Consider the following 23,851-nt stretch of genomic DNA (forward strand, 5'->3'; position numbering starts at 1 on the left):
AACAGTACAAAAATGATAATATTTAGTTTCTAATTGTGTTGATCATATCCCATTTTAGAATTTGTCAGGTAAACACTTGAATATGACAGGATCAACTCTGATCCATAGTTACATTCCATGAGTCTGTAAAATAAAATGAGTTGGTATACTACTTTCTAAAAAAAAAATTAGGTAATTGTGTCTTGCTTCCTGCTCATTGAAACCATCTTTGACCCCTCTAATGAGTTATTTTGGTAGAATCAGGAGACGAGAGGATGTTGGAGAACAAGTCTGCTTCTTCTTGACCACTAAACTCAGAGATAGGAGAGACTCTGGCAGAATTTTTATAGTGTGTATTCCAGTTTTTCTTTGGATAGGAAAAAAATTTCATACTGTCTATGATCATCTTAACGTTCCCAAAATTATTAATTAGAATGATTTCCTTTTATTTGTGTGCTTGTCTATATTAACTTAAACAATATCTTTCTCAAATTAGGTTTGCAGTCCTGGGAAGACATTGACAAACTAAATTCATTCCCCAAACTTGAAGAAGTGAGGTTGTTAGGAATTCCTCTTCTGCAGCCATATACCACTGAGGAGCGCAGGAAATTGGTAGTAGCCAGGTCTGTGGCCTTGATTTCTTCTCTTTTCTTTTCATAGGGCCTTACTGTTTTCTTAAAGGGGTGGTACACTATTTGGGAAAGGGGCACTATGAATCTACCCATGTCTTGAGTAGACCATGCTTAAAGGAGCTGCATCTGTAGCTTCCAGTCCTGGATAAAAATGAGTGCAATACAGTGAGGAAAATGTGATACCTTGTCCTCAATGCCTCCAATGTCCTCTAATGCCACCAAAATGTTCCCTCATAAATCTATTCTATTGATATGGTTTTTAGTGTTAAGATTTTTGAAGAAATGTTCTGGATCACACGGTAAAAGTCCATATGATAGGGAATCTTTCCTCTTGTAGTTGTCCTCATTTCCTCAGTTAACGTAATGGTCATTTAAAGTGCAGATACATGGGAATTGGGCTATTTCAGCAGCCTCTATATTTTCTTTTTGAATATATGTTGACTTAACTATGACTGGCATTCTTTTTATGTTCTTTGTCAGACTCTCTTGCCTTTGTGTCTCAGACATTGCTTTCACAGACTACTATTTCCTACTGGGAGTAATTTTGTGGCAGAAATGCGATTTTGGCTAAAATGAAAAGGGCCACAAAGCTTTGATTTGTTCTCTTTGTGCACTAAACATAGTAGTTTTGAAAGAGAAAATAGGCTTTAAGATTCCTTAAAGAGGAGTGGTTCTTTAAACATGATTTTGATCTTTCTGACCAGCTAATGCCTGGGAGATTCTTACTACTTTGTAGTTGTTAATATCCATATTAGTATCTAATTGAAGAAAGAAATGTCAGCATACTTCTCTTTGAAGAAGATTGAGTTTGCAGAATACCTTATACATTATTGTCTACACAATTCTTTTGCGGATATGATAAATTAATTCCTGAATTATATAATCATATTATACTGAGCACTCTTTAGACATGTGTTGTTTTATGTAGTAGCCACTAGCTATGTGTGGCTGTGAGTACCTGAAATATGTCTTGAATGAGTTGAAATGTGTTAAAGAGTAAAATAAATACTGGATTTCAAATACTTTCTATGAATAAAAGAATAGAAAATAGCTTTTTAATTATTTTTGAGTAGTGCCTACTGTATATGTCAAAATGATTATATCCTGGAGGTATTGGATTAAATACACTACATTGTTAAAATTAATTTTACCTCTTTTAACTTTTAAAAGTGTGGTTACTAGAGAATTTAAAATTACTTTTGTGGCTTGCATTATATTTATTTAAGTTGGATGTTGGTGCTGCCTAGAATCTTATTTTAAAAGATGAGGTATGATTATGAAAAGTCAGTATCATATTCAAAAATGAAACTGGATTTCTTTGGTCTTTTATATGACCTTAGTCCGTGTCTGTATTTATACACAAGGAAAAGTACGTCAGATGTTGTCCATTCAAAGAAATAAGACTGACCCTCAAACGAATTATTATATTTCTAAACCTAAATATTTTTGACGTCTTAAAAGGTCTTTATTTTGGCTTTAACTTATAGATTGCCATCAGTTTCTAAACTTAATGGCAGTGTTGTCACCGATGGTGAGCGAGAAGATTCTGAACGATTTTTTATTCGTTACTATGTGGATGTTCCAAAGGAAGAAGTACCATTCAGGTAAAAACCTCTTATCAGCTTAGCAAAGCATTGTAGTGTTGAGACAACTTTAAACTATTGTTTTAGGGCAAAATCTAATATTTATTTTTTGGATCATTCTTAGAGGACTTTGATAATAAGTTTTTTTAAAAAAAGAAGAAAAATGAAAGCAAGCCTGTTGTATCTCATTTCCACAATGTATCTCTTCTCATCTCACACTTGTATTAAGAATGATTGGGGGGACCGGGATTTAGCTCAGTGGTTCTGCCACCTGCCTCGCAACCTCAAGGTCCTGAGTTCGATCCCCGGTACCAAAAAAAAAAAGAATGATTGTGTATTTCACCAGTTCAGTCATTCCCATTCTGTACTTCTTGTCATCAATTTCTTTTTTTTTAAATTCTCTTCTCTAGTGGCACATTTTTTACCGACCCTCAAAATTGGTCTCACTTATTTTGCGTTTGCTTTCAGAATTCACTAATTTCAACACTTTGGAATACTTGGAAAATGTACAGTAGGTTCAGAATAGAGAAAAAATTGAAAAATAGAGTTTTGGGAAATATTAAAGGAATTAGGATGGTTGAGTATGAAGGGAAATGCTGAGTAATAAGTTAGTAAATACTATTAAATGTATGAAGTATTGTATAGTGAGGAACTGCTTTTAAAACTATGCAGGTAAGAGGAAATGTAGCAGGTGTGATACAGGCAGATATATAAGGCAAAAAAAACCCCTCCAAAATAGGTTCCTACTTGTTGGTAACTAGAACTGGCTACTAAAGAAGTTACATACTTTCCTTCCTTAATGACTCTGAGAATACTGTAGTGTAGATACCTATTTGGCTGGAGGAATTTCAGACAACTGGAATGGAAGTTAGGGCTGACAGTGAGTCATTGTAGTTGGGCCTCCTGGTTACAAATGTCTGTGATTCTAATTCATTCTTATTGAATACATGCCCCTCCCATTCTCTAATATTTATAAGGGCTTTTAGAGGGTTGACATTCTGTAAGCCTCAATCAATGCTGCTGTATAAAAAGGTTTTTGTAGTTTTATTAGCAGTGTTTTAAAGCCTAAGCCTTTAAAAATATTACATAAATTAAGGAAACATTTTTGAGATAACTTAACAGAGCAAACAGGTAGTAGATACTACTGTGTCTTTTAAAATAACTGATATATATTAGGTTAAATTGTATGAAAAAAATTTAGATTAAAAAGTGGTCTTATATGTACAGTTCCATTTGGTTCAGTCTAACGTATTGAAGGAAGTAAATATTTTGGCTTTGAGCATAAATCTATCATTATAGTTTTTTAACTTACAGTCTCCTACAAGAAGATATATGTGGAGAATTATTTCCTGACCCCATGGGTCTAATTATCCTGAAGTGTATTTAGGCCTCTGTACTAGTTGATGTTCTTGAATGGGAGTCACAGAGAGCACCTTTGATTAAATTTAATCAGGAGAGAAATTTATTGGAAGAACATTTATTGGAAGGACATTGGAAACTTAAAGCATTATTAGGCAGGATGAAGAACCAGGCATAGGCCAGAATCAAGGGGACAAGGACAGCAGTGGTTTTGACTCAGATTCTGCTTCAGGTACCATAGTTGGCACTGTCATCTCTAGACACTGCAGTGCCAGGTTTTACTGGACACAGGAAGCTGGGTATTGGATTTTTGATTTCCCTGTGAGTCCTGAAAAGAATCTCTCACTGTCCTTTTTTTCCAATTTAAAAATATTTATTTATTAAGTTCCTACTATAAGACTGATGTTGTAGTAGAAGTAAATAGTGAGCAGAGTTCCTACTTTATGAAGCTCAATTTTTTTGTATTAAATTCTTTTATTGGTACATTGTAGGTATACAACACAATTACATTTCTCATTGGGAATTGTACCTTTATATAATGCATCTTTGGTTCTTATTTTTTCCCCATTCCTAGCCCTCCCTTCACGCCCTCCACCCTTCCCTATTTACAAAGACTTTATTTCCATTTTTCCCATTTCTCATCATTTTTTCCTTTCCCTTCTTTCCTTTCCCCTGCCCCTCCCACTACCCCTACCCCTTTGGACCTTTTCTTCCTATTTTACATTATCGATTATTCATTCTAATCATTGGTACATTTTAGGTATACAATATAATGACATTCGTCATTGGAAATTTGCACCTTTACATAGTCTCTCTTGGTTCTTATTTTTCACCCTTGCCCAACCCTCCCTTCAATGCCTCCAGTCCTCCCTATTTACAAAGATTTTGTTCCTATTTTTATGAAGCTCAATTTTAATGGATTCTCTCATTGACCTTAACCTCATTTCCCTGAGCCAGAAATCTATAGGGAACCAAATGATTGGCTCTGTTTAGGGCATGTGCTCAAAGTCTTTCCCTAGCCATCGGTGAAAGGGTTACTTGCTCCAGTTTTGGCTTCTGCAGTGAGAGGTAGAATACTGTTTCCCTTGATCTTAGTACTTTCTCCCAAATAGGACCAAGTCAGCAAAAAAATATGTAACTATAGTCTTCCTCTTAGACTTCCCAATATCTATGTATCTTTTCTCTATTGTTATATAAAAAATTATTCTTAGCTGCCTAATGTATTCATTATATAGCTGAAATCACATTCCTTTCCAGTAAAATAACACTGGTTTTATAAATTGCTGCATCTGTCCATTTCTCCTTTCTTTCTATATCTTGGAACCTATTGATTTAGTTGTAAAGTTAACCATGCCAGGATACCCTTTACAAAATAATGGAAAAATTAGAGAAGGAAAGTTAACTAAAATTTATAAACATTTACATGAAATGGCAAAAAACAAAATATAAATATATAAGTATGGATTGATATTCTCACATTTTATATTGACCCTGAATACATAAATGGTATTTATGACTTTCCTCTTCCATTATCTGCCTTTTTTGTTTACATGCAATGAAGATTGTCTTGAGGTAACTTAGACAGAGGTTTTTTTGTTTGTTTGTTTTTAACCTGTTTTGGAGTAAAAGGTGAATTTAAATCTGTGCGTGTGTGTGTGTGTGTGTGTGTGTGTGTGTGTGTGTGTGTTAGGACTTGAACCCTTGGTAGTTTTGCCTGCATGTGGTTTCAGCAATCTTGGATTATTTTTTACCAGGAGATACCAGGAAGTGCTACAGAGATAGTCTGGGTTCCCTCTCTACTCACACGTCCCCCTTGCTATATTTCTCCTTAACCATCAAGGTAACTTTTCTTGCCTGACACTTTTTTGAGAGGGTGGTATGCTTTTGGCAGAGTGATTTGAAGAATTTAAAATGGGTAGAGACTTACCTTCCAAGCAGAGTAATTATTATAGTACTAGTGGAAACATTCCTCTCTCGAGTGTAAAGCCCGTGAACCCAGCAGAGCTCAGTAATATGAAAGAACAGTTTTACAAATTAGTCCCTGAATGTAATCCTGAGATGTATCACGTCCTTCACTTCCAGCCCCAGGTTTGTAGACTTTTCTGACCAGGGAATAACTGGCAGCATTTTTGTTCAAGACCCTTACCAACTGAAATGTTGAATAGGGATATGGTATGTCATCATCAAGTCTTTAGTGGCAGCACTGTCTTTGTTCCTTCTAAGGAAACAATGATGCTTTTAGTTTAATGTTAGAGCGCCTCTTTATTCTAATCTGAAAGACTCTGTGATGCTTTAAACTACTGCAAAAGATTCACACTGTCAGATTATTTTAATCCATTCTGGCCTGCTGCCTGTTTACTTATGCCCACTTTCCCGACCGCTGGTACTTAAATGCCACTTGCTTCTCTTCTATTCTTGAAATGGGTAGTCTGATTTTGGTGCCTTCTATCTTTGGCCTATAAAGTATTTTTTAGAGATGTGGACATTCCACTGTACGTGTATTTTCAAGGCATGAAGTAGGAAGTGTTCTCTGGGCCATTTTAAGGTTTATAGGTAGAGAATGGGTAAAGGTGTAACATAAGCTACACAATCATATCCATCATTCTTATATCTTGCAGTTTTTTAATTCTACATTATCCTAAGAATATGTGACACTACACATATTCTTTTAGCATAGAGTATCATTGTATCCAACTCCAATTTCCAGTCAGCCAATTGGATAAACATTTAGAACCCCTCTTAGGTATTAAAGGTAGATTTTGAATTCTGACAAGAATTCTGTCAGAATCTCTGACAAGCATTCTTATATCAGCAAACAGTTGAAGCTAAAATTGCTTTTTCTTCCTTGTCTAAACCAGTCAGAATCTATACCTGTACTTTTTTTCAATTAGCTTACCCATATTAATGAACATAGTCTTATAATTCATGTGATAGTTAACCCCACAAAGCATGCTGTTACCTCATGGAAGTGGAGCAGGATGTGTGTATGGAAGGATGAAGCAAATAGGAGTTAGTTTACTCTTGCAAGAGAATTTCTTCAGGCAGGGGGATTTCACTACCTCCTCAAGCAAGAGAGAGAGAGGACAAAGGAAGATGGGCTCCCCAACTAGCAAGGAAGGGCCTAAGTGAGAATTAGAGATTTAAGGTACACCTAACTCACAATCTTTCAAGGCACTGCCATTCCACTTCTTTTTCTATTAATCAGTGCTCTGACTTTCATGTTTGCAACATGGATACAAACTGGACTAACTTTAATTCTTCAGCCTAGAGCATCCAATCTTTCAAAATTTTTTTCATGGTGCCTCAGCTCTGTTGTTGCAAGAGAAAAGCAGATACTTTTCTTAACAGTACCTGTATTCAGTTTGTACATTGGGGCTAGTTTGTAGGGACTTACCTTATGTATTTTTTTCTTAATCCTATCTTGTACCTGTAGAATAGCAGATGCTCTACCTCATAGTCTTGAATTCTTCATGCCCTTCATTCAGCACTCTCTCAATTAACTAGAGCCTTCCATGTGACTTGATGACATTTATTTCACTGCTTCATGAAGACTTACAGAATGTCTTCCATGAACACAAATATGATATTCATTGGCCCCTTGTAGGCCACAAATCAAACCACATTGTTTATAATTACCTGAGGATCTGTTGCTCATAATCTACTCCCTGGTGACAATTTCTTTTTTTTTTTCATTAAGTTTATTGGTACATACAGTTATATTCATCATTGGGATCTTGTATCTTTACCTGATGTGTCTTGATTCTTATTTTTTCCCCATTCCCCTGCCCTCCCTTCACCGTCTCCTCTCTTCCCTATTTACAAAGACTTGGTTTCCATTTTTTCCTTTTCTCATATTTTTTGGTTTCCCTTCTTTCCTTTCCCCACCCTTCCCACTTCCCCTACTCCTTTAGACCTTTTCTTCCTATTTCACATTATCAATTATACATTTTGACCCTTTTTTACACTTTTAGTTTTTCACACCAGAGAAACGATTTGGTATTTATATGTGTGTCCTATTTATTTCACTTAAGAGTATGGCCTCAATGTGCATCTATTTAGCTATAAATGTCTCTAGTTTCTTGTTCTTTGTGGCTGAGTAGTACTCCATTTTATAGAAAAACCACATCTTTATCCAGTCTGGTGACAATTTCTTAATTACCAGTTGAAGTAGGTAGGAAGCTAGTAAAAGAATAATGAATATTATGTAACTCACAGAATGATAAGAAGATAGAGAAGTAGTATTGGCAGGAAGCAAGGCACAGCCAAGATTTCTCTATCTCACTATGAAATATGCTTCTGACACTGATTGTTGGGTGGTCATCAGCAAGCTCTACCTTTTCTATATCTACTGTTACTAATCTCATTTAGACCTCGTATCTGTATTACTCATTAAAATAGGCATCCCTCCTCAATCAGTAGGGCATTCAGATGCTTGCTAGCCAAAGTTGACATATATTTACTATATACTACCTGTTTCCTAATGGTTTTTCATATAAGTCCAGTGGTGGGATTATCCATGTGTTGGTCAGCTTTTTGTTGCTGTGACCAAACACCTGAGAGTGTCAACTTAGAGAAGGGAGAGTTAATTTTGGCTCATGGTTTCAGAGATTTCAGTCTATTGTCACATGGCTTTGTTGTTTCTGGGCTGTGGTGAATTACAACATATGGCAGAGAAGATATATGATGGAGGAAAGCTTCTTGACTCACAGCTGCCAGGAAATAGAGAAAGAGAGAGTGTAGAAAGAGCTAGAGAGGAAGGAAGGGGCCAGGGACCAGATATTGTCCCCAAGGTCACGCCTTTACCCACTCCCTTCACTTCCAAATTATGGATTGATCCACTGATGAAATTAGAGCTTCATGATCCACTCACTTCCCAAAAGCCCATCAGCAACTAATTCTTCAATATATGAGACATTTTGAGGGGTAGGGGACATATTAGATCCCGGCATAACAATCCACTTACTCAGCACGTATTTTCAATCCTTTGCAAAGGCCAGAAACTGTGTAAAGCACTCAAAAGGAACTGTAGTAGCATTCACCCTGATGTCAAGCGGGACAGGTAAATAGGAGCACAGGAATTTGTATTAAAATGTGTTTGTCATGAATTAAGAATAGAGATGTATAAACAGAGCATTAGGCCCATACTTTTTACTCTGTATTCCAAATTACATGCATAATCCCTCCCTAAAATATTCGTAATAAAGAGCACAGTGCATAGTTATGAAACTTTGGCCCTTCAGCAACTCATTTGAGCTCTAGTTTGTGGGAAGGGTGGAGGTTTCCTTTTGGAGAAAAGATTTCATTTTGTCATGGATTTTTCCCCCTACTACTAGGGAATGAACCCAGGGAGCATTGATCTACATCTTTATTCATTTTTTAAATTTTTTATTTTGAGATGGGATACTAAATTGCTGAAGCTGGCTTGAATTTTTATCCTCTTGCCTCAGCCTCCTGAGTACTGCTACCATGCCGAGCATTTTTGTTTTTAAATCAATGGTTGACTTCATTTTGCTGTGAATTTTAACTGTCACAACAACCTTCCCTCATTTTGGTTCCCTGAGCTTTTCCTCCTCCTTTAATTTTCCTATCTTGTGTCAGATAAACGTGAAATAGCACTACTTAGACATAAGTGAGATAAATTGCCCAAAATGTCTTTGAGGGCATGAATAAAGAGTCATTATGATCAGCTGAGTGTCCTTTATGGCAGCAAAGTTATCTTTGAGTCAGCTGGATTATTCACATCTGTTTCCATATGATAAGTTATTTTGCCAATAGAAGTCCTTGAGTATGATCTAGAGATTTACATGTTCTGTTTTTCCTATCCCAGAATAAAGTGTTTAGGGCCCTGAAGGGAAAAATACGTTTGCGTTTTATAAGTATTTCTTGTAAGAGATTTATAATTTCTTACAGGTGCTCAATTATCTCTTTTATTGCCTTCTCTTGATAGGTGGGACTGGAACTTTAGCCTCCCACAGAAACTGAGTGGTCAACCGTATGTTTCATGTTTATTTACTTTGTGAAACAACCAAAAATGAAAAGCTTCTGTTTTTTGACTCTTGGTCTTTGAACATCACAGTGTTTGCTTTTCCAGTCAATAGACTTTTTCTTTTAAAGCCTTTCTTTGTCTGCCACTCTTCGTGGCTGGGTAGCTGTGGTGTGGTATTTCACAATAAATTCAGTGTGTGCCTACAGGTGGTTGAAAAGATGTCCTCCCTGGATTGGTCATATTTTAGTTATTGGACTCTTAGGCCTTATAAGGAGAACTTCTAGGAAAAAACTCCAGATTCTAGCTGGGTTTCAGAGGACAGTTTAATTTATTTACTGAATACCTACTAAAAGCCTAGAGGCACTGGGCCAGACGCTAGAGATAAAAGGACAAAAAAAGTAGTGTCTTCTCAAGAAGCTTGCCCTCAGGGCTAAGCTGGAGGTATTTCCTTTGCTGAATCCTCCTTGTGCTCCCCACTGCTAAAGGTTGAATTATCTCAGGTCTTGGTCCTTGTACTTCTTTTCTCATCCTCCATGTACTTGTAACAGTGCTATGGCTTTAAAAGCCTGCTTTATTCTAATAACTGCCAAATCTGTACCACCAACTCTGACCTGCCCTTGAAGTCCAGATGAATATTTCCAACTGCCTACTTGACATTTAAACTGGGTTTAAACCCAGCGTGTCTGAAGCCCAACCTTTGATTGGATACCCTTCCTTACCCAGTGCTCCACCTCTGTTTCTGCTCCTTTGCATGTTTCCCATTCTTCCAGTTAGTTGCTCAGGGTGAAACTGTTGGGAGTCACCTTTGATTTCTTTCTCTTTTGCTTACATCTAATCCATTTGTTTTTTTTTCTTTCAGTTACATGTTCAAAAAATACATATAGAACCTGGCTATTTTTTCCATTCACTTCAGTCCAAGCCTTTACTATCTCTTACCTATAACATTGTAGTAGCCTAACTAGTCTCTCCACAGCCACCTTTGCTCCCCTATTGCCTGTTCTCTACATAGCCAGTTGATAAGAACCCAGGTTTATATATATTCAGACAAACAGACAAACAAACCTTCCTTGCTGCTCCTCACATACATTAAGCATACTCGTAGCTTAGCTTTTGTACTTGCTGTTTGGAATGCACCACGTTATCTGCTTGCCTCTTCATTGCTGGGATATTATTAGAGATTCCTTCTCTGCTCTAGCTAAAATAGCACACCTCTGTTGCCTGTAATTCTCTTAACCTACTTTTTTTTTTTTGGTACCGGGGATTGAACTTGGGACCTTGTGCTTGCAAGGCAGGCACTGGAACCACTGAGCTAAATCCCCGGCCCTCTACTTTTTTTTCTCTTGTAATTTATCAACTCCTGACCTATATTTCTGGTATATTGTCTGTCTTCACCCATAGTACTGTAAGTTTTGCAAAAGTAAGACTTACTCTTTTGGGTACCTGGTTATCTCCCCAGGGCCTAGAGCAGTGCCAGGCAGTGGAGCAGTCTTCAGTAAAATGATTAATATTCATGTTATGCTCTGGGGGAGCCAGGGGGAGAATTTAGGTCTGCTGGAAGATAGCACTTTCCTAGATAATGATTGAATTAATCTGGTGAGAGTGAGGAAGAATATCCTGGATAGGGGTGAATACTTAGGAAGTAAAATCACAGAAGATAAAGTAATTCTTTGTGTGCAGGTAAGGAATGACAGCAGTTTGAAGTGGGAAGTGATGGCAGATGCTGGAGAAGATGGTGTGGGCCAGGGAAGGTTTGCTGTGCTAGAACATGAGGGTTTTTTCTGGTAAGTTGTAGGAAATCATTGTAAGGGAAAGTTCAAGAGTGGATTATGGTTTGTTTGTAGACGCAGAGGCTAAGAGATACCTGGAGACCTAGTTAATAACTAGACCTTGATAAAAAAGGACAAGTGTATTGGAGGTTGCTTGGGTTTTTTGGAGAGGTACACATATTAGGACTAAATTTCTCTGTAGAACTTGCAATAGCCAGAAAACACATTGTACAGTTTTGTTTTGTGGCATTTATAGCCCTGACCCCTTTAGGGGTATATAAATATCATCTGAAGAGAAAAAAACCTCCATGTTTATCATTCTTCCACATGTTTATATATTTGCCTTGCCTTTTATCAGATCTCTGTCCATGTTGTCTACATTTATCAGTTTTTCCTTTATCCATTTCCTCTGAAAGATTGAATTTAAATTGCTTCTTTTACTAAATTAATACAGTCCTTTATTTAATTTTAAAGAGAAAGGAAAAAGATACAGCTCTTTTTTAAAAAAAGAAACCAACATATCATCTATCTTTGGGGGCTCAATGATTTCTTTATATTTTTAAGTACATTGATTTAGGGTGTCTTTTTTTGTCAGACTTAAGTTTTGCTTTCCATAAAGAGCAATTATAAGAGGCATAGTCTAGTAAACAACTGTTTGATGGAAGGAAAAGATACTGTTGTCAGAGTGACAGAGACATTAACAGGTTTCTTGATGGTGTTTCTTTGCCTTTACTCTCCTTTAGTACTTAGTTTTCTCTCAGTCCTAGGGAATCCTTAAACTGTGTCCTGGGAAATGCTTTTTTTGTTGTCAGGGATTTTACTATGAATTCTTCAGATGCTCATTTGATGTCATTAGTGGTATGCTTTTTAAAATATAGATTATGACTTTTTTTCCTGCTTGAGACTAATGATTCTTCTAAATAGAGCTGATTGTATCTCCATGTTATTGTGAGCGTGGGACAGCAGCCTGTATTTGGACACCAGGTTGATGAAGGCTCATTTTGTCTTGGATGCTAGAGAAATCCTAGTGTGCTGGGTTCATTACCTCATATTCCTTCCAGACACAGGGCCTGCTGTTGTGAAGGAACATTCCTACACTGGGCACGAATCTCCTGGGGTTCTCCATATTGCCAGGCTCCATCATCCTCTGACAAGGGCCATGACACAGCACTGCTCACATTCAGCTCAAGTCTACTAAGAAACAAAAGAGTCATTCTCCTGGGCACACCAGGGAGAGCCTCTGAAATGTTAGCTTTCCCTGTTGCTTACAGCCTTTGTCATTCCAATTACCTTGGGCTTTATTTTGACTTCTTGCCACTTTCCCAGCCCAGTGGAGATAGGCTACCTTCCTAATCTTGATTGGAGTTATATATGAGTATTTGAATATGCCTGCAAAGGAAAGAGATAATGGGTACCAGCCCTCCCAAAATGTGGTCTTGGGGGACATTATTTTTTCTTTCTGAACTTTTGTTTGGGGCATGACAGAAAACTAGTTTCACGTTTTTTGTTTTTGTTTGCATTTTAGAATTAAGAAAAATATTGAAAAATACTGAAAATAATAAAACATTGATATTTACAGTGTTAAGAACTGATGATAGTTGATATTTTACTTAACTTCATTTTTAATTAAAAAGAAATATTACAGATAAAATTTGGTACTTTTTTTTGTCCCTGCCCTGTGTCCTTTTCCTTATTCCAAGCAGTAACCACTAGTATGGATTCGATGTGTATCTTTGATGTCTACTCTTTACATCTCCACTAAATTATTAAGTGGAATTTTATAATTCTCTTGTCAATATGCATTGCAGTTTCTTCCCTAAGTATGTAGCTTTTTAATCTCATCTTTTTACTTTATATTTTTTGAAAAGAGCATTTAATTTTAATGCCAAATTTATCAGTCTTTTACTATGTGCTTTATTCTTAATGCATCATTTTTTAAAAGTTTCTTTCTTTCCAAAGATCACTTAAGATAATCTCCTAATTTTTGTTGCTGGAAATTTTCACATTTATGACTTAGACCCACCTGGAACTTGTTTTTGTGTACTTTCAGATAGAGATCTGAGCGTTCTTTCCTTCTCCACTATATGGATAATTTGTATTCTCTATTCATCTGTATAATGCCACCTAAGTCATATGTCTTTTTTTAATGCATGGTTCTGTTTTAGGTCCACTGATGTATATGTCCATCCTTGTAGCGTTATAATAACATTGCTAAATTACATTTTGTTTTAGTTCCAACCCAGGGTAAGGGTAACTAAGGGTAAGTTGTGGTTTTCAAAATTATCATTTATCTTCTGTATGAATTTTAGAATTACTTATAAATTCCACAGAAATCTTGCTGTAATTGGATTTTGAATGCATTGAATTTGACTTATTTGGGGGAGAATTGGCATTGTACTGCCATTATGTGCTCTATGAACACATGATATGTGAACAGATGTTGTCTTTCCATTCAGTTCAGAGAAGTTTTTATATTCTTGAGTAATGTTTTCTGATTTTCTCACAATAGCTTGTGCTATTAAATTTCCTTCTAGGTGTCTTAATCATTTTATTGCTGTTTTAAATTAGATGAATTTTTCTGTTACTATTTCTCTTTGGGTATTGTTGGTGTATAGGAATGTTGTTGGTTTTTATATAGTGATCATCTACCCATCAGTCTTATTGGCATGTAGAATAGCTAGTCTTTACTTTCTTTTGCATTTTTATTTAGGTAGCCATATCTCAAATGATTTTGCTTCTTATTTCTCTTCCTTGGATACAACTTCCAATGCAGTATTAAAAATGAACACCAAAAGAGGCCATCTTTATCTTGTTCCTCATTTGAAGGGATTGATAATAAAGTTTCCCTGTGAAGTATTTTGATATGAAGTAAGACTTTTACTGTAGGCTTTTGATAGGTACTTTTCATTGCGTTAAGGTAGTTTCTATCTGTGGTTGTCTAAGGGTTTCTTTTATTGTAAATGAACACTGACTTTTATAGAAATGTAGTATTTGCATTGAGATTACCATACTTTCTTCATTTAATCTCAATTTTAAGTATATTTTCTACGTTGAACCATCTTTGCATTTTTGGAATATTAAACTTGCTTGTGAAACATGACATTTTCTTTAAAAATGTGTAAAATTTCATTTTATAATGTTATTAGAGGTGTTTCCATCTATTTTAACATATAAAATTAACCTATAATTTTCTGTGGTTCTGGTTTTATGATAATTATACTAGCTTCATTAAATGATCTGAGTTGGTAATTTCATATTTGCCTTTTAGTCATTTCCATTATTCTTTTTTTAAAAATAATGTATAACTTTATTATCATTCACTAAACACACACATATACAAAAATTAAAATGATTCAAAGAAAAGCAATGCAAGGGAAAAAAACTATAATAATATTCGAATATAATAGAACTCAACCAAAGCAAAACTGAAAAGTACTTAAACATTTTTCCATATAATTAAAAAAAAAATCTCAAGCATTAACAAGACATGAGAATGGGCCGGGGATTTAGCTCAGTGGTTCCGGTGCCTGCCTCACAAGCGCAAGGTCCCGAGTTTGATCCCCGGTACCAAAAAAAAAAAAAAAAAAAAAAAACAAGACATGAGAAGATGTGATTTGTTTTACAAAGATTTTCAAAACTAATATTGAACAAATAGTGGTCTGGAGAAAAAATTCTAATTAACTAGTAGACACCACATAAGTCAAATTTTTTAAAATTTAAATTTCAATACAGTTATGTGACATGTGATGGAAATATAATCTGAGAAATATGTTATTAGGCAATTTCATCCACATGTATCACAAAGTACCACACAGAGTGCCAACTTCTAAGTGCAAACTAAAAAGTTATATGTCAATCATCTGTGATGGCCCCTTGATATTATCCAAATATGCAGCTAAACACAAGATACATGAGGCTACCACTGGCATAGCAGCACACTGTTTTACAGTAAACTCTTTTATTTAAGTAGGATTATGCTCTAAAGGATGGAAAGCACAGCATGTTATGATAAGTACCTAAAACAGTAACAGTCATTTATCACACTAATGAGTACTGTCTACTGTACATAGTTGTATGTGCTTCTTCTGGAAACATGCTCTCCTCTCCTTTGATCTCAGTGACTCTTCCTTCCCAACCCACTGATGAGCTCCAGCCTAGTCTCTATCTACATCTCTTCCATTTCCATTCTTATAATTTGAGAGTAAACATTTTAGTTTGTTTTTTTTTTGGTACTGAGGGTCAAACTCTGGACCTTGAGCTTGCAAGGCAGGTAGCAGCACTACTGAGCCAAATTGCCAGCCCAATTTTAGTTTTAAAACTATTTTACTGTGTTTAATTTTTATTTTGATGTGTAATACTTCCACATGGAACCAGTCTAAAAATGTTAAACCAGATGTTGTAAGTTGTCTTCTTGCTCCATCCTTAGCAACTACTGAAGTAGGCAAACAGTGGTACAAGTTTCTTGTTGTATTTCTACTGCAATTCATTGCATAATTTTTGCCCACAAATGATTACAAAACAATCATTGCTATATTTTGCCTTTTTTATTTAATAGTCTTAAATATCATTCCAAATTGAGAAATCTTGTCATTTAAAAAATGTGCCGTATTGGCTGCCTTACCACCACCCCCACCGCTAAGGAACAGAGCTGCCCACAGTGCAGAGGAGGTGAACCTTCCCGGCCACATTACCACCACCCCCAGTGCCGAGGAACAGAGCGGCCCCCAGCGCCAAGGAGGGGAGCCACGCAGGCATCAGCAGCACAGGCCCCCCCCGGCCCCCTTGAAAGGAGAAGACAAGTAAACAAGTCTCAAAACCAGACTTCCAGGTAACCTAAAGCAACCCCAAAGGGAAACGAGATGGAGCAATCTGATACTCAACCACCTGTACTTCCTGAACTGGCAGTGAAGGAAGATCTGGAAAAATGAAATCAGAAATAATTTCTCATGGGCCGGGGATTTAGCTCAGTGGTTCTGCCACCTCCCTCGCAAGGGCAAGGTCCCAAGTTCGATCCCTGGTACCAAAAAAAAAAAGAAATAATTTCTCAGATAACAGCAGAGATTGTGTTCATAGTGCAAGACATGATTAAGAAATCCAGAGAAGACACAGATAAAAAAATAGAGGAGCTGAGGAACATGATGGAATCCCAATATAAGAAACAAATGGAATCCATAAAACAGATGCAAGCAGATTTCTAGGAGATTAAAAATTCCATTGAAAGTTTACGCAGCAGAATGAGCCAATGTGAGGACAGAATTTCAGATATAGAAGATAAGATTGCAATAAGTGACCAAGAAAAGAAAAATTTCTTTAAAATAGTAAGGGAACATGAGAAATCAATCCAGCAGCTACTAGACGATGCAAAGAAGAATAACATAAGACTGATTGGAGTCAATAAAGAAACAGGAAAGAGTACACACAGCATAAAAAAGCTGTTCACAGAAATAAGGGCAGAAAACTTCCCAAGCAGGGGAAAAGAACTTGACATACAGATAAGTGAGGCATATAGGACTCCAATTAGCCTTGATCAAGAAAAATCTATACTTAGGGATATAATAGTTAAAATTCCAGAAACCCAACAGAAGAACGAAATTCTACAAGTAGTTAGAAAAAAGAAACAAATCACATACAAAGGAAGGCCCATCAGAGTCACAGCAGACTTCTCAAAGCAAACCATCAAGGCAAGAAAAGCTTGGAGTGACATATTTCAAGCCCTAAAGGAAAACAGCCTCCAACCCAGATTGATGTACCCTGCAAAACTATCTTTCAACATTGATGGAAAATAAGATACTTTCATTACAAATAGCACCTTAGGATCTTCATGAATACCAAACCAGCACTCCAAAAAATTTTAGACAGTATCCTAGGAAAAGATGAGGATCACAACCCCAGGAAACCCAGCAGAATGAATCCATTGAACATGACAAGAAATTAAACACAAAAGGGGAGAATCAAAAAAAAAAAGTCATGACAGTGATAAGTCAATATGTATCAATTATAACCATCAATGTTAATGGTCTCAACTGACCAATCAAAAGAAATAGACTGGCAGAATGGGTCAAGAAGCAAGATCCAACAATATGCTGCATGCAAGAAACACACTTAATTAAAAAAACTCATAGACTGCAAGTTAAAGGGTGGAAAACGTGACAGGAATAAAGAGAGAAAATGAAGAAGTCAAATTGTCATTTTTTGCAGATGACATGATACTCTATATAGCAGACCCCAAGAACTCCACCAAAACTCTTCTAAACTTAATAACAAACTTCAGTACATTAGCTGGATACAAGGTCAACACACAAAAATCAATAGTTTTCCTCTACACCAATGACAGACTCACTGAGATAGAAATAGGGCAAACAATTCCTTTCAGAGTAGCATCCAAAAAACTGAAATACCTAGGAATCAACCTAACAGAAGAAATCAAAGACCTCTTCTCTGAAAACTAGCACTCTGAAAAGAGAGATTGAAGATGATATCAGAAAATGGAAAGACATCCCTTGCTCCTAGGTAGGAATAATCAACATCGTGAAGATGGCCATACTTCCTAAACTGCTATATAGACTCAATGCAATCCCAATTGAAATTCCAGCAGCATACTTCACAGACATTGAGAAAATAGTCCAAAAATTCAGTTGGAACAAGAAGAGACGTAGAATAGCAAAAGCAATTCTAGGTAACAGAGACATGGCAGGGGGTATCACAACCACCAACTTGAAACTATACTACAAAGCTAACTGTGATAAAAACATCATGGTACTGGCAAAGACACAGACCTGAGGACCAGTGGAACAGATTAGAAGATGCGGGAACAATTCCAGACACATTCTGCCCCCTCATCTTCGACAACGGAGCCAAACACCCTCACTGGAGGAAAGATAGCCTCTTTAATAAATGGTGCTGGAAAAATTGGGTTTCAACTTGCCAAAGATTAAAACTAGACCTGTATCTCTCACCATGCACTAAACTGAAATTGAAATGGATTAAAGATCTAAATATTCAAATAGAAATGCTAAACCAGCTGAAACAGAGGTTAGATAGAACTCTTGAAGACATTGGTGTAGGAAAAGATTTTATGAACAAAACCTCAGTTTGCTCATGAACTAGCACAATCAACCAACAAGTGGGATCTCTTCTTATTAAAAAGCTTCTGGACAGCAAGAGAAACCACCAACAGTGTGAAGAGATAACCCACAATGTGGGAAAATTTTTCACCTACTGTTCCTCAGAAAAAGGTCTACTATCTAAAATCTATAAAGAACTTAAAAAGATCAGACCTCCCAAATTGAAAGACCCAATCCAAAAATGGGCATCTGAAATGAACAGACATTTTTCACACAAAGAAGTAGAAACAGCAAATAAACATGAAAAAATGTTCAACATCACTGGTCATTCGAGAGATGCAAATGAAAACAATGCTGAGATTCCACCTCACCCCAGAAAGAATGGTTGCTATCATGAAATCAACCAATAACAAATGCTGGCAGGGCTGTGGGGAGAGACGAACACTGTTCCACTGCTGGTAGAAGTGTAGACTGGTGCGACCACTATGGAAATCAGTATGGAGATACCTCAAAGAACTAGGACTGGAAGTCCCATTTGACCCAGCTATTTTCCTGCTGGGTATCTTCCACAAAGAATTAAAAGAATCCTACCACAGTGATATATGTGCACCCATGTTCATAGCAGCACAATTTGTGATAGCTAAAACTTGGAAGCAGCCCAATTGCCCATCAACTGGAGACTGGATAAAGAAAATGTGGTTTTTAAAAATAAAATGGAGTATTACTCAGCCATAAAAAATGTGAAATTACAGACATTTATAGCTAAATGGATGCACATTAAGGCGATACTCTTAAGTGAAGTAAATAGGACTCACATAAGTAAATAGGACTCACATGTGTAAATACCGAATAGTTTCTCTACTGTGAGAAACTTAAAGTGTAAATAAAGACTAAAGGGTATAATAGATAATGTGAAATAGGAAGAAAAAGGGCAAAGGGGAAGTGTGAGGGGTAGGGGAAAGGAAGGAAGGGAATGGAATTGATATGAGAAAATGAAAAGAAAGTCTTTGTAAATAGAGAGGGCTGGAGGGGTTGAAGGGAAGGCAGGGGAATGGGGAAAAAAATAAGAACCAAGAATGATTAAGGTGCAAATTCCCAATGATGAATGTCATTATATTGTATACCTAAAATGTATCATTAAAATCAATTTTTAAAAAGAAACAAAAATATATTCTATCACTATTCATCTCATTTTTTATTTCTTAAATGTTTATTTCTATCTTTGCCTTTTCTCCTAATCAGACCTGTTAAATGATTATCTATTATTACTGTGCCTTTTATAAGTCAGGTTTATTGATATGTAATTGGCATACCATAAATCTTGCCTTTTTAGGTTTACATTTCTGAATCTGCAATGTCTTTTAAAGTGCCTGGGATGAAACCCAGAGCCTTGCACTAGTTTATATTTCTAAATTTTGACAGATACTGCCCTCATGTGACTACTAGAACAGTCAGAATATGAAACGGTTCTCATCATCTAAAAATATCTCATGCTCCTCAGTCTTTCTCTCTGACTCCTACCCTGTGGCACCTGCTAATTTGTTTCTTGTTCCTATAGTTTTGACTCTTCCAGAATGTCATGCAAATGGAATCATAGTATGTAACCCTTTTAAATTAAAAATTTTATTGAGATAATTATAGATTCATGTGCAGTTATAAAGAATAATTTGGTAAAATCCCATATATCCTTTATCCAGTTTTCCCAGTTACAACATTTTTTAGAACTATAATATAGTATCACAACCAAGATCCCTTTTGTGAGTGTCTATGAGCTGTATTCAAACATATAGTGAATGCTCGTACTGAATGCCATTCGCTGGAAAGGCAAGCTTATGAAAACATGATGTGTCTTCATGTACCTTATTCACCAGATCTAGCATCATGCAATTTCCGGCTCTTTCCCAAAGTCAAAATGACCATGAAAGGTAAATGTTGTAAATCTGTTAAGGACGTCAAGGTAGCTATGACAGCATAATTAAAGATATTCACAAAAGTGGACTTACAGAATTGTTTCAGGAAGTGGAAACAACAATGTGATAAGTGTGTTAGAAGTAAAGAGAAATATTTTAAGGGGACAATTTTTAAAAATTTTTAAAACATTCACCACATTTTTTCAGTCATACTCTGTCATCTTCTATGAATGTATTCAGATTTTTATGTGAATGTAAGTTTTTGTTCTGTGGAATAAATATCCAGGAGTGAAGGTATTAGGTCATATGATAATGTCATGTTTAGCTTGGATCTTAAATTTAGATCTTTAGTCCATTTTGAGTTAATTTTAATATACAATGCCAGATTACCATCCATCTTCATTCTCTGGCCTTTGATACCTAGTTTTCCTAGCAGTCCATTAAATGTTCTTTGCACCTTTTTCAAAAATAAGGCTCTGTTTCTGTACTCTTTTCTATTACATTGGCTTATATGTTTGTCTTTATGCTAATACCACCCTGATTTGATTACACTGACTTCGTAATATTCTTTCTTAGAATTGTTTTGGCTATTGGAATTCCCTTGTGACTCCATATGAATCTTAATCTTTTCATTACTAAATTTGTTGTTAGCTGTAGGCCTTTTGTATATGACCTTTATTAAATTAAGATTCCTAAGATTTTTTAAAAATCATGAATATAGAATTTACTTCTTTGGATCTCTTGAATTCATAACATTTTTAAAATTTATGTTTCGATATAGTGAATTATATCCATTGAAATTTAAAAAAAATTTTTTTTTTTTTTTTTGTACCAGGGATCAAACTCAGGACCTTGCGCTTTCGAGGCAGGCGGTGGAACCACTTAGCTAAATCTCCAGCCCTCCATTGAATTTTTTAATGTTTAACAAGCCTTGAATTTTGAATTGCCAAAATAGATCCCATTTGGTCATAATGGATTATAACAACACACACGCACGTATGTATGTGTGTATGGCCTCAAAATAAGTTAGTGGTCTTTCCATTTCTCTAGAAGAGCTCATATAGAATTAGTGTTATTTCTTTCTAAAATACTTTGTAGGATCTGTTAGTGAAGCCAAATGGGTGTGGTATTTTCCATGTTGGAGGTTTAGCTATGAATTAATTATTTAATAGATACATCATGATTCATGTTATCTATTTCTTGAGTGAGCCTTAGTAGTTTGTGTCCTTAAAGTAATTTGCCCATTTCACCTTCATTATTGAATTCTTAAATATAAAGTTGTTCATAATATTCACTAATTATAAGCCTTTAATGTCGGTAAGGATTGTAGCCATGATTCTGATTTTAGCATCTTCTTTTTCTGATCAGTCTGATTAGAGGTTTATCAAATTTACTGACCTTTTAAAGAATCTTCAAGTTTCATGGGTTTTTCTCTGTTTTTCCCCCTGTATTCTATTTCATTGGTTTCTGCTCATATCTTTTATTAGTTCTTTCCTCCTTGCTTTGAATTTAATTTCTTCTTTTACTACTCTCTTAAGCTTAGATCTTCAACTTGAGATCATTCTTTTTTATTATAAACATTTAATTCTATAAATTTCCTTCTAAACACTGCTTTAGATATATTCTCTAGTTTTCCATATGTGTATTTTCATTAAATTTAGAATATTTTCTAATTTCCCTTGTGACTTCCTGTTTAACTTGTGAGTTATTTACAATTATGTTGCTTATTTCTCAAATATTTGAGAATTTTACAATTATCTTTTTGTTACTTATTTCTAGTTTAATTTTATTAGGGTGAGGGAATATTATCTCAGTTCTCTTTAGTGTGCTTTGGTGTTTTTGAGTTATGATTTTGGCTTACAATATGGTCTTTGTCGGTATGTCACACGCTGTAGGGGAAAAATGTGTATTTTGGTGTTACTGGGTGGTGTCTTGAATGTCAGTTAGATCAGGTAGTGTTATTCAAGTCTCTTAAATGATTAACAGTTATTTTCTGTGCCTGTTTTTATCAGTTACTGAGAAAAGGATGTTGATGTCTCTAGCTGTAATTGTCTATTTTTACTCTTTGTTTTATCAGTTATTGTTTTATTTATCTTGTGTATATATCTGTTTTTAGATACATTTGCATTTAGAATTGCTAAGTCTTCCTGTTTAGTTTGAGCTTCTCCTTGTGTAACGGTTTTGCAGTTGCTTGTAACTATCTCCTCAGATTCATGATCTAGAAGGAACTCGTACAATGGATTTTGGAGAACTTGTCTTGTAAGAGTTATAGAGATAGTTCAGATCTTGTCACATAGGCAGTAGATGATTTTGTTCCATTCCTCGAGTGGCAGAGCTTTTCTTTCTTTCTTTTTTTACCTAGACCTGTTGCTCTAAAGAGGTAGCCCCAGACAGTAGATCTGCAGCAGAGTTTGTTACTATTACTTCATGCTCAGTCTCACATCACCCACTCTACCCTGTTTCAGGCAGTGAACCTGGCTTGAGGTTCCCTCTTTTCCATGGAGTACATTTAATCTCCTTTGCCATAGTGGACCAGAGTGCCTAACTGCTGCCACCTGCTCTGGATTTGAAACTCAATTATCTTTTGGTCTCAGTTCCAAGATTTGTATTTATGTTCAGTTTCTGGTCTGTGGATGAGCTCTGTCATTTTTGACTCTGTATTTTATCTTCTTGGATTTCAGTGTTTTATATTTTATCCATTATTACTGTTGAGTTTGGAGAAGTACATTAAAATGTAAATTTATGGAGCCATTTTAATGTAGAACCATTTTTAATTGCTGTATGGTTTTCTATCATTTGAGTAGATCATACTCTATCCATTCATTGGTAATGTTGACAAAGCTTGCATTTTAAAAAGTGTGAGTTGAAACAAATTCAGTTCCATGACCCATGCTTTGATGAAAAACTGTGTGGAAAATACTGAATTCAGTTCAAAATATTTTACTATATGTAAAAGATAAATTCTGGAGGTAAGTGAAATGCAGAGCCTTGAGGAATACAGTTAGGAAACACATATGACTTAAGTAAGATAATGTGTTCTGTGATGGAAGATCCATAAAGAGAAAAGAGAAGAGAATCCAGGAGTAAAATTTTAGACCCACCAATGTGTAAATGGCAAAAAGAGGAACAAGAACTTGTGAAGAGAGATTGAAAGGGAGTATTTAAAATGAAGGAAGGAGAAAGGAATTTCTAGAAAAATATTCTTTATTGCAGCAAACCATGAAGATGATGAGACCTAAGGAAAAAAAGATAGCCCAAGAACAAGATCTGAATTCTAATGACTACTGCTCCTATCACTCACTAGCTAAGAGGCTCTGAGTTAAAATGGGTCTCAGTCATTATAGCTGTGAAGTATATAATGGATGATTTCTAATACTCCTTCTGCCTCTAAAATGTGATGTTACTACATTTTAGTAAATAGAATATTGGTGACCCTAACATAATTGTTTCTGTAGAGTTTAATATTCCAGTTACAAAACTTTTAAGATTTCTTTGATGTGCTATGATGTGAAACCATATCAAAGTAACAGAATAAATACTACAGCAAAAGAAATTAGATTGTGGCAGTCAGA

General features: G+C 35.7%; 1 protein-coding gene across 1 annotated transcript in view; it reads left to right on the top strand.

Annotated features, from left to right (window-relative positions):
• Positions 1-23,851, top strand: part of Tbcel (tubulin folding cofactor E like) — a 68,418-nt gene that overhangs the window by 32,149 nt on the left and 12,418 nt on the right. Inside the window, exons 6-7 of the mRNA XM_004870917.3 lie at positions 476-602; positions 2,099-2,215. Coding sequence (XP_004870974.1) covers positions 476-602; positions 2,099-2,215 — 244 coding nt within the window. The remainder of the gene's footprint in view (positions 1-475; positions 603-2,098; positions 2,216-23,851) is intronic.

The sequence above is a fragment of the Heterocephalus glaber genome, unplaced genomic scaffold (genome assembly GCF_053883595.1).
Source record: "Heterocephalus glaber isolate CG9 unplaced genomic scaffold, H.glaber_assembly_v1.0 deba00001431, whole genome shotgun sequence".
NCBI classification, from domain to species: domain Eukaryota; kingdom Metazoa; phylum Chordata; class Mammalia; order Rodentia; family Bathyergidae; genus Heterocephalus; species Heterocephalus glaber.